This window comes from Humulus lupulus, chromosome X, assembly GCF_963169125.1.
Source record: "Humulus lupulus chromosome X, drHumLupu1.1, whole genome shotgun sequence".
In the NCBI taxonomy this organism is placed as follows: Eukaryota; Viridiplantae; Streptophyta; class Magnoliopsida; order Rosales; family Cannabaceae; genus Humulus; species Humulus lupulus.
The window spans coordinates 188497179-188509945 of NC_084802.1; the positions used below are offsets into that span (position 1 = coordinate 188497179).

Genomic DNA, 12767 nt, shown 5'->3' on the forward strand with positions numbered 1-12767 from the left:
TTTCCAGTTGCATCTACGTTTTCTCTAGTTGCATCTGCACGGACACCAGTAAGTTGTAACAGACTAGCTAGTTGTTGTTAGTTACAGTTAGTTTCTGTTTGTCTCTTTAGTCCTTGTATCTCGACCCTATATATAGTTTTAGGCCTGATCAACCTAAGAGTATTCAATTTCTGAGAGTTTTGGCTGAGAGCGAGAACTATGTTGTAATACTCTAGTGAGAGAGTGTTTCAAGAGAAGTTGGATGAGTGTTGTTGTAATCTTGAGAGCTTGGAGGGTGTAATCTAGTTTCCGATATAGTGGATTTGACTTAGGCATTGCTGCCTAGCCTTGGATGTAGGATCAACCAAACTGGTTGTATCTAAACCAAGTATTCTTGGTGTTCTTTCTTTTGTGTTTTACTTTTGATTACTTTTGGGTTTGTTTAATTGTCTATTACTTGTTCTTCTTTGTTGCTATTCTTGTGCACTGTATTGGCTGTGTTGTGCAGGTCCTAATCAAACCCCAACATTATAATTACTCAACATTATTTTATTGGTATGAAAATAATGTTATATATTTTGTTAATCTCAATTTTAATTTTTTCTCCTTTTTCAGTCGTGTTCGTGTTCTTCTTTTTCTCAATCTAGATTTGTTGTAAAGAAGTTAACCACCACAATTAATGGGGAGACCGTGGCGACCCATCCTCACAACGAGCATTGGCTTCATTATCTTCCTCAACATGTTTGTTTTTCTTCTTGTTACATTCTTCTTTTATTTTTTAACGAGTCTTTTAAAAATTGTTTTTAAGTTTTTAGATTTGAGTTTTATTTTCCTTGTTATTCACACTTTTTTTTTAATTGTAAAAAATTATTGTTTTATGTTGAAAGTATTAATAACTGTTTACCATGCACTTTAAAACTGAGAACTATTTACTCTAATATAATTTTAGGGTTTAGAAAGTAAATTATAGATTCAAAAATCAAAACTGCATTTTTTTTTTGTTACAAATAAGTAACGAGTTACTAGATAAGTTAGAAAATTGGTAAATGGTTATTATGATTTTTCCATATTAATTAAAACATCAATTCGTAGGAGTTACTAGAAGAAAGTGAGGATTCTTGATTGGTCTACAGCTGGTAATCCCTCATATTTTTCTATCTCATTGATTAATGTTTTGCATATTAATGGATCCAGTTATTTAAAGTTTTTTTAAATTAATATTTTGACATCACTGGGCCCACCACTCAGTGTTTTCCGCTGCACACATGGTAAACCGCTTGCCAAAATTTGGTACCAGAGCAATCATTAATCTCTGCATACATTAATTGTTGTGTGGGAAAATATGCATTCTTATATTATTATAGTATGTGATGAATGGATGGATGTATGTTTGATGAATGTTTGTTCTTAAGAGTCGTTAATTATATATGGTGTTTTGGGTTTAGAAATTGTTCTTAATTTTTCTAGATCTAAAAAAATGTAAGCCATTTAGGGCATAGGATTTTTGTAATTTATTTTTCTTCAATTTTAAATTATGTTAAAATTTCTTTCAAAGCCCCAAAGCCAAAATTTCTTTGAGTCCCGTGGCTAGTCCCTCAGCCTGCTAGCCGAGGTGCTCCTTCCTGTGCCTTGCGCGCACACCTTAGGCGGTCCCAGAGCCATGTCGCCAGCTAGGCGCTTCCTGAGCCCTGCGTGCGCCAACTATAAGCTCTTCCGAGCCTCGCGCGCCCCAACCAGGAGCCTTTCTGAGACTCGCGTGCGTTGCCTGGCAGCTCCCAAGAGCCCTGCATGCGCTGCCTTCTACCTCCTGAGCCTCGTATGTAGTACCTGCTGCTAACCGAGCCTCCATACGCGCGCCTTCTAAGGACAATAGTTGTTTGCATTCATCGGTGTTAGATTTCTGATTTCAAATCGGATCAGGTCGTCTGAAAGGGACCTGGTTCTCGTTTGCAACAATATTGTTCTCCCGAGTATCAGTGAGCTCAGTGTTGACTGTATAAATGGAGAAGTGTTTATCTCCTTTTTTCTTCTTATCCATGTCAGCCTTTGAGTTATTCTCTTCATTCTTCTTTCTCTTTGAAGGGTTATTTCCTGAGGGTCGCGAAGTGGTGGGCGTAGCTGAGGTAGAGGCTGAGTTAACGTTGTCATTGTAGTTATTATGGGATGAGAAGTCAGCTTTAATGCTGACCTCGCCTCTTCTACATTGACAAATCTCTGAGCCCGGTTGTTGAACTCGGTTATTGTTCTCATGGGTTTCCTTTGCATGTCATCCCAAAGGGGACACTCTGGCAATACTCCAGCTCGTATTGCCATGAGATAACCACAGTCATCAACATTTTGAGCTCGTGCCACTTCTATGTTGAATCTCGCCAGGTGGCTTTTTAATGACTCTCTTGGCTGCTGCCTAACATTAGTCAATGTTGAGGCCTCGGGCTTGACTCTCTTTACGACTTGGAATTGCTTCTTGAACTCTTTAGTCACTTGTTCCCATGATGAGATCGAGTGTCTCCAGAACTTATCGAACCAGTTTTTCGTTGGTCCAATGAGTGTGGTCGAAAAGAGCATGCACCTTAGCACTTATCCGACGTTGCTGGCTTGCATTATTGTGTTAAACGTACTCAGATGGATATATGGGTCAGAAGTCCCATCGAAGGGTGCCACATGGGTTATCTTAAATCCATAAGGAGGTGGAGTGTTTGAAATGTGGGGAGAAAACGGCTTGAGATCCTCGTCAGAGTCGTCACCCTTGTCCTTATTTCTTTCTTCTTGAAGGAGCCTGAATGCTCTTTCAAGCAGGTTGATATTTTCTTGGACAAATCCACCGGAGGTTGAGCTTGCATTTGTGGCAGCTGGTTATTGTTTGCACAAACTCCAACTCCTTGTCCTAGTACATGGTTATACTGATTCCCGTGTACTGGCTAGGAAGGCTATTTTTCGGTTATTTAACTGTGTTCGTAAATCTGGGTTTGACGGGTTAGTCTGCCCCCGATTCTGATTCAGATGATCTCGAAGACCAGGATAATCATTCTCATAATTCCCATTATTCTTGGGCTCGGTGTTGTACACACTTACTGACTGACTGAGGTCCAGACTTCCACTAAGGAAGCTGACATTCCTCTCTGGTTGTTTTTGCATGGCTCGATTGTTACGAGGTGTATTTTCTGCTTTCCCCCTTGCCCGAGTTGTTTTTTTATCTCGACATATGACTTCCCGTTGGCTGAGGTGCCCTATGTCCTCAATGAGCCTCTCGCGGGGCCTCACGTTCACCCCTTGCTCAGGTCAAGCTCTATGGTTTCTGTCTCAGCTCACACTTAGAGCACTCCAAGAAGGCCCCTGGGGTGCCCAATCCCCTACCTGATCCCTTGCCCGATTCCCACTGGGAGCTGGCTGGGGCGCCTCTCGAGCTGTTGAGGGATGTCTTATCGAAGAGGGTGGATGCCTTATTGGTGATGACGGTGGCCTCCAGTTATTGGGTCTGGAAGGTCCAGGATTGGCTCGGGCAGGTTTTGGGTTGTTCGTGACACGTTAGGGGTTATCATTCTGAGCTACCGAAGGAGCTCGTTTATTCCCAGTTCCAGCAGGTACATTTCCCATAGGATTGCCCCTACAGCGTTTTGAGTGTTTCCCCCAGGATGACTGTTGCTGGTATTTGTTCTGGGCCTCGGTTGAGCCTGCTGGGCCCTTTGGTTGGCCATTTTGGCAGTCATACTCCCTCGGGGTCATCATCTGGTCCTTCTGGGCGGTGCCTATACTTCAGCTGCTTGCCTAGTCAATTCTTCATTTCGCTGTGTAGCCTCGGCCAACTGTTCACGCATTCTGCGATTCTCCAATTCCACGATTGGTATGTATCTTTCAGGATTATAATACAAATCCTCGTCGGGTCTGGGTCTGAATAGGTTGCCCCTGGAGGTCGATGATGCACTCCCTTCATCGGGGCTCTGATCTACCATGGGCTGCTTCCCAGACCTCCGTGGATGGTTCTCAGTTTGAGGAGTATGCTCCTCGGGGATTTGGGGTAATGGTTGCCCACCAATTTTAGGGATATTCACGGCGGCCATCGATGATGTGCGAGAAGACAACTATGACGATAAAGTAAAAAACAGCACCTTATTGTAGATTGTGAATAAATTTCTGATCGACTATATAACTATAGGAAACAATCTTTTTTTTTTTAATCTTTGAAAGTATTGGAAACAATTCAAAACCAAATAAGATGGTGGATAATCATGAAACATCACTCTTCTTCCACTACGTATCAATTATATATATTAAAAAAAATATTGACCCACTCCACGGTTGGACCCAGTCTGGAACGACTTGGTTCTAATTTATGGATAAAGACGTATGCATGTATTGAGAATCTACTTTCTAATTCACAGCGGAATGATATGGACCATAAGATCATCAAGACGTTGCATCATAGTATTGATAAATTAAATTAATTAGTGTGTTTTCATTTATATGTCCTAATCGTTGGTTTGATATTATTATTTATATATTCACCGAAAGAGTTTAGTTTTATTTAATGTACTGTACTTAATAATTATTAAAGTTACTGTTTAAATTAAAAGCATGAATGGCCCAGCCAAATTTTAGACCCTATAAGACATTTTTCATAATTTTTAATCAAGTGCTTTCGCCGTCAGCTTTATTAAATTAAATTTAAATAATAAGCAAAGATTAGGTTGTTCAACAAAGGACTAAGGTGAATTTTGAGTTTTGAACACGTTTGACTCATGGTGGTCCATCAAAATAGACTCTTAAAACATAAGTTCATTGTATTGTGTTTATGATCTCACCAAACATGCTTTGATAAACTAGACATAAAATAAAATACCTTTTGTACCTTCTCAAATATGGTTTTAAATACTCAATTTATTTATTTAGTGTGTTGTTGTTATTCGACACCTTAAGAGGTATTCAACACCACATGAGGTGACACTTTATAGTTGGTTAGCGATATCTCATAATAATTATTAAATTAAAATGTGTGAGACCCGATATTGAATTGCAGCAATAGCGATATGCCACCTCCTTATGGTGTTGGACACCACTGGTGCCCTTTTGCAATTCTCATTTATTTAAGATATATATATATACTAGGTACAAGCAACGTGCAATACACGTTTGCTTAGTTTTAATGTTGTAAGCATTGTCTATAATTTTAATAAAAAATGATTCACTATTTAAAATATATATATATAATAGAATGAATTATAGTTCTATAGTATATATAAATATTTATATCAAAAATCTCTACATATATGACATCTAAACATAATGTTAACATAGATATATATTTACATGGCTACATGTAGAGCTGTAAATACGAGCCGGGCTTTCTAGCACGGCACGAAACCGGCACGAGCACGACACGGCATGAAAAAATATGGGCCTGGGCCAGGCACGACATGAATTGAAAATTGGCATGGCACGACACGACACGGCATGGGCCTGAGCACGGCACGACACGACAAGCCCGAAGGCACGACACGAAAGCACGAACAAACTAGCATGAAAGCACGACACGATAAAAAACCCGATATTTTGACACTAATAATCATAATAAATTTTTATTTGTCAATTATTAATAAATTAAAATGATAATAGAATTCTTATTTTTCTCAATGTTTATATTTTTATAATTATATTAATTTATTTTAAGATTTGTGAGTTAAATTTTTTAGCATTTATTAGTAGATATTAAAATTCTAATAATTATCTTTGATATAATTTTGTGTAAAATATTGTTAAAAAGTATATAAAAATATCTAAAATTATAATTTAAACAAATAAATGTATTTGGATTGATGGTAATTCCATTGATGGTTAAAGAGGAGGTGGAGGGTTCAATTCTCCATCCTCACATTTTTTAGCACGACATGGGCCGTGCTGGGCCTACTCTTTCAAAAATGGGTCGGCCCGGCCTGGCTCTGTCTGAATTTATCAGAGGCACGAAAATGTGGGTCGGGCCCGAAAAATACAATAATACATGACATATATATAAAAAATACAATAATATTTTTAAAAAAATTAATAATAGAAATATAATAAGAATATAAAAAGTCATAGTATACACAGTAGTATACATGCATCAATTATTTTCATTTTTTAATGTACCTTGCAATGTCCTTTGATAAATTTGATGAAGAAAAAAAGTTTCAATCACTTGATAAACAATAAACTATCACACAAATTTATAAGATAAAAAAATAATATATATGTCTTTATTATTTTTAAATAAATATGATTTAATTATTTAAATCATCATAAAATATCTTTAAAATATCATATTTTTATTTATTTATTTTTGTTTAAGTTTATGTTTGTTCTAGATTTTGAATTTGGCAGTGACAACAAAAGATTATATATTATATATTTAATATAATATTAAGTTTAAGTTTAATTAAATTTTATTTAAGTTATAAAATGTATGGTTTTATTATTTTTAAATAACTATCATTGTAAAATATTTTAAAAATATCATATTTTAATTTGTTTCATTATTTATTTATTTTATTTTATTTAAGTTTAAGTCATGTTTACACTATACCGTTAAATATAAGAATATTCTTTTAAATATAAGAATATTCCGTTAAAGTTAAATATTAATACAATTATTATATTTGTAATCTTATATTAAATATTAAAATAATAATAATTTTTTATAGCATTTGAATTTAAATTTATATTAATATAATTAATAAATATTTATTTTTAATTAATTTTAAAGGTATATTTCTTTAAAAATTTAGAATATACTGTTAAAGTTAACAAAACAAACCGTTAAAATAAAGAATTTTCGTTAATAATACACTTTTTATATAGAAGATATATATATATAGAATTTATATTAATTATATTAATATAAATTCAAATATTATAAAATATTATTATTATAATAATATATAATATTTAAATAATATAATTATTATAATAATATATAGGGCATCACTTTGGTGCAGCCACCTTTTTTGCTACATTGGTGTAGCCAAACTACATTTCCACACTCAAATAATTTTTTTTTATGACAGTGTACATTGTTGTCATTTAAAACATCTTGCAAATTTTCAAAAAATTCTAAATAGCTTATAGTGTCGAAAACAAGGTTCAAACAATTGAATTTTACACACGCATACAAAAAATAGACATGCGTGCAATAAACCTTGTTTTCGGCATCGTAAACTATTTAAAATTTTTTGAAAATTTGCAGGATGTCTTAAATGACAACAATATACACTGTCATAAAAAAATGGGAAATTTTTTTTTTAATTGCCGAAACAGTGCCTTGGCTGCACCGAAGTGCTACCCATAATATATAATCTTAATTTTTATTAAAAAATTTATCATTTATATTTATAAAGAAAACATGTTTTTTATTACTTAATGTAACTTAACTAAATATAAATTCATATTAAATAACAACAAACATTATAAGTATATTATATATAAGTGTTATGTGTGTACAAATAGTATAATTGTATAACTATATAATAAATTAGAATAACAGTTATCTTCTATCAAGAATAAACAAATTTCTTCACTAATCATAAATGTGTGGTTTGAATAATATCATAAATAATTTATACATTAAATATTAAATAGTATATATTATGATCTAAAATATTATTATATATATTTTAAAAAAAACCCTAAATAATGTTTACGATTAATTCTTCTTATAATATAAATCACAAAAACTTAATTAATATTTAATAAATTTTTTAAAAATAAAACTAAAGAAATGCTTACACATGGTGTATGTATATAACTCTTTATTCATTTATTTATTTATTTTTGCAACTCGAGTTTGAAAAGACCAGCATGTCATGTTATATAGTAATTAACAATTATTATTCTTAATGTGAAGCCAGAAAGATACGGCGTCGTTTTGCAAAAACGCGTAGAGCAAAACGTCGACGTTTGGACTGACGTCGGCAGACATCACTTTCCTCTTTGTCGTCCCTGTCTTCTCAATCGTTAATAAGGCCACCCTAGTAAAAGGTGTAGCCCTCTCTCTCTCTCGCTCGTTCCTCTTTCTCATTCATCTCGTTTCTTTCTCTCTCTAAATTTCTGGTTCGTTGACCTAGGATTTTCTAATCGGCGAAGCCAGACTCGTGATTCCACGGTCTAGATCTATTCATCTCCGGTCCAATTTCACAAATCTAAGGTCGAATCGCTTTACCCTCTTGTACTTTCTTTCTTGATAATCACTTGTATTTCTAGGGTTCCGACTAGGAACTCAGTCTATTACTCCAAGTCGTGTTTGCCTAACGCTTCGTTTCGTTGGTTTTGTTTCAGATCTAGTGGAATCTCGCCCGACAACGACGTTTGCTTCGAGTTAATCTGCAAGTACCCAGCTCAGGTTTTGAGGTTCTAAAGGCTTGTAAACTGTTTTTTCGTATCTGGGTTTGTTGTTGTTCTCTTGAGCTCTATAATAGATCTGGGGAGAGAAGCGCTGTCGTTTTTTGGGGTTCATTCTTTGGTTGAGTTTCTTAGCGCCTAGGGTTTGTGTTCAGATCTGGGTTTGAGAGTGTTGATCGTTGTTCTCTTGCTTAAATTGGAAATGTCGATTCTATCGAAAGGCGATTCGATTCACATCAGAGAAGTATGGAATGATAATCTTGACGAAGAGTTTGCATTAATTCGTGATATTGTTGATCGGTTCAATTATATTGCTATGGATACTGAGTTCCCTGGTGTGGTGCTTCGCCCTGTGGGGAACTTCAAGAACATTAATGACTATAATTACCAGACTCTGAAAGACAATGTCGACATGTTGAAATTGATTCAATTGGGTCTCACCTTCTCCGACGAGGATGGGAACCTTCCCACTTGCGGAACTGATAAGTTTTGCATTTGGCAATTCAATTTTCGTGAGTTCAACATAAGCGAAGACGTCTTCGCTAGTGATTCGATCGAGTTGTTGCGTCAGTGCGGGATTGATTTCAAGAAGAACAATGAGAAGGGCATTGACGTGAATCGCTTTGGGGAGCTTTTGATGTCGTCTGGGATTGTGTTGAACGGTGGTATTAATTGGGTGACATTTCATAGCGGGTACGATTTTGGGTACTTGCTCAAGCTATTGACCTGCAGAAGTTTACCCGATTCACAAGCAGACTTCTTTGATTTGATCAATATCTACTTCCCAATGGTGTATGACATTAAGCATTTGATGAAGTTTTGCAACAGCCTCCATGGTGGGTTGAATAAGCTTGCTGAGTTATTGGACGTGGAAAGAGTTGGCGTGTGCCATCAAGCCGGTTCTGATAGCTTGCTCACAGCTTGCACATTCAGGAAATTGAGGGATACCTTTTTCAGTGGCTCCACTGAGAAATATGCAGGTGTCCTATATGGTCTTGGTGTTGAGAATGGACAGAGTACTAATTGAAATATGATATAATCTTATGGCTAAAAGATTGATGAATATTTGTAGACTATTCGAGTGTGAGAGATTCAGTCTTCTTTGTACACTTTGGTAAAAGAACCGTTGTGTTAGTTTTTAACATTTCTTCTTTCCTCGTTTGTAACTGAAACCTTAACTGGTTCTGTAGCTTTGTGTTTTTGTAAATTATATTAGTGTTTCAATAAAAGAAAAGTTTATTAAGTTTCCTCCTGCTGAGCCTCGTTATTTCTAACATAGTTGATTTTCATTGTTGCACTTACACTGTTATTCTTTTTTATCTCACTTATATAGATAATATTAGCTCAGCATATGCCAAATCTACTGATTCAATGATTTCGTTTTAACTGTTTTTGCTGTTGTTCAGGCTGTGCATTTGGTGCATTTGGAGATAAATATACTGAGGCTTAGTTGGTTGGTAAGATAGTCATCAGTAACTTTTGAGATAGCTTAGTCATCCTAATAAGTTTTTTTTTTTTAATTATTTTCTTTCTATATTCTCATTAGCGTGAAAAGATATGCTTATACTTGTTTGTGAATGGCCCTTTGCTCTGTGAGTGTATCTCTTTGTACCAACATACACGTAAATTATATTCTAATGCGTGTGTTGAAGTATTTCTAGTGTCGGCATTTACCTTGGTGGAGAACGACTAAATAATTTGGAGCTCTTTGACCACTATCTTTTCCATATATATGTGCATGCACATGAGTGCTGAGTGGCTTTGATCATTTTTTTTTTGGATTCAGGACAAGTAATTAACTACATATTAAATCTCACAGAGATCTGCAAAGACTTGTCTGTACTACACAACACCCATGAATATTACATCTGTAGTTCTTGATGTATATAAAATCTATTGCCTTGTTATTTGATTTAGCTCTTTAGTCTGTGGCAACATAATTTTGTCTATTGCGTTTAAACTCTTTGAATCTACTTTATAGTTTCCTTAGCTTGTAGATAATAGCCTATTTAACATAAACTTCCTTTTGTGTGGAGAAAGAAGTTTCTGGTAGCCACTACTAGTACTAGCCGTGGAGAAGTCTGGTATTCATGGTGGTTCTCAAGTTCTGCTCTTCTTTGTTCTAAATAAGTAGCCTGGTTACCAAACATGGTAGGAATTCCATCATCAGGGCACGCTGTGCGGCACATTGTTGCGTCTTGAGCTAAAATTTTAATAAAGAAATACAATTAAACTAGTCGACGACAAACCCAAGTCGTTTAAATTTAACCTTTGAAATGCTAAAAAGTGCAAGGAGATTTCCGTGTTTGTTTTTTTTTTTTTTTCAATTTCTCTACTTCTCAACTCCATTCCTTAAATATTATATAAAAAAAAAAAACTCTATTCTTTAAATTATATTACTAAAATTCATATTTTATTCTACATTTAACTTTTATATTATACCACAATTTTTATTTATTTTTTTAATTCATTTCAAACATTAAATAATGAGAGATGAGAGATGATAAATTAGAAATTATTTTCTTTTTTAAGAAAAAAATTGAAAGATGAATTGTGTTGTCTGTATTATCATTCAGTGACACGTGTCATGTATTAAGACTAATTATGTCCTCACGATAGTTGACTAAGCCTCTTAGAGTACGCCTAGAGATCCCTCGAAGGAAAGTCTTGCCTTTTATCTCTTGATCACCACCTACGGAGAAGTATGTCTTTGAGGAAGGTTACTTCCTGAGACCCACATGCAGAATGTCCTCTCCAAATCACATCTTCTCCAGGATTGTGAGATTCCTCCTTCGGGTTTGGAGTAGAGTGTCAAGCATGAAGACCTTTGACCACAAGCAGCCGTCTGACATTTACTGTCGCACAAATCGCGGTGTCGAGTATGTACAAGCGACAAGCAGGATGTTTCACGACGCCGCCTGATATTGGAAAACGTTCAGCTACCCCATGACACTATCGAAGACATGCTACCCAAAAAACTAGTGGGCTGAAACCTTGTAATTGGGTCCACTGTGATACGCCTGGGCCTAACAACGTATTAACTAATGGAATGTATTACTTATTATTCATTTAATGCTCTAGTATAGGAGAATAATTGTAATTACTCAACATTAGAGAACTAAATTTCATCAACCATCTATAAATAGGGCTAGGACACACATTGTAAATGATCACAGATTTTTTGTATTCAGAGCATTGCCAAAACGCTATCTGAAACTCCATAGAAGCTTGAAACCCCCAAGCTTCTCTCATCCTAATACAAGTGACTTTTGGACTAGGGTTAGTTAATAACCTGCACCGCATAAATCCCTGTGTCTCTTTCTTTATTTCTTTGAGCTTTATTTTAATTAGTTGTTAGTGAAAAAGCTAGTCAATATTTTGGTGCTTTCATTGAGAGCTTGAAGAAAGCTTTGAGTCACAGCAATGGTGAACACCAGACGCAACGTTGCAGAAGAACATCCTCCTTCCACCGTCATTGTGGAGAACCAAGGCGACCACCACCTCCATTAGCTGACCCGAAGGTGCCCCACGATGATGGCTACGATGAGAACGACAGCTACAACGACGAGGATGAAGATGACTACTATGAGAGTGAGTACTCCCAGTTTTTCAAGCAGAGGAGTCACTAGAGGTTGTGGCCATTATAAACCAAATACACCCCCAGTTGTAGAAAATCAAGGCCTAAAAGGGTAGAATCGCCTCCCTACAGGAGGTGGTTAATGCCATGAAGGCTACTTTGCTCGCTCAAGGGCTGCAAGTTGACCCTCATGGCAAAGTACCACCTAAGCAGCCAGCTAGTGTGCCACCCACGCACCCAGCTGGAGTGCCACCTGTCCAATCAGCGGGCGTGCCTCCTGAGCATCCCGCTGACGTGGCACAAAAGTAGCCAGCTAGAGCACCACACTTGCCTCAAGCTCGTGGGAAGGAGAAGGTTGAGCCCTCACAAAAGAGAAAAATGACTTGTCGGGCTTCTGAGCCCATCGACGTCCCGAGGAGAGCCAACTGTCCTCAAGCTCAAGGGGTCTGGGGGAACTATCAGGCTAACAATGTCCGTGGAGCCCAAGCGTGTGCGACAAATCGCGTCAGGCCTAGAGGAGGAGTCCCATCAATACCTCGTCAGCCTCGAGGAAACCCCGGGCGCGAAGCCGACATAAAAGAAGTATCCATAAATCGAGGACAAGGAATCAATGTCTTAGTTAACAACGATAACGTCGATTCGGAAGGGGAAACTGAAGTCAGATTCCTCAAGGATGGTTGCCGCCATAATGCACAACCTGATCTGCGAGACAACTTGAATGTCACAGGAATAGAGCTACTCCAGAGAACCTCCCCACAAGACAACCACAACCAGACCTCTGAGACAATCTCAATGCTCGGATGAGGGAAGCCATGCCCGACCAGGGGGCATACTCGACACAAAGTGC

At 36.5% G+C, this 12767-nt stretch overlaps 1 protein-coding gene across 1 annotated transcript; it reads left to right on the forward strand.

Moving 5' to 3' along the window:
- The first annotated feature begins 7974 nt into the window (after window positions 1–7974).
- On the forward strand, window positions 7975–9591 carry LOC133807126 (probable CCR4-associated factor 1 homolog 6). Its single transcript, XM_062245287.1, has 2 exons — window positions 7975–8149; window positions 8281–9591. The coding sequence occupies exon 2, from the start codon at window positions 8546–8548 to the stop codon at window positions 9368–9370; it is 825 nt and encodes a 274-aa protein (XP_062101271.1). The 5' UTR covers window positions 7975–8149; window positions 8281–8545; the 3' UTR covers window positions 9371–9591.
- The last annotated feature ends 3176 nt before the right edge of the window (window positions 9592–12767 follow it).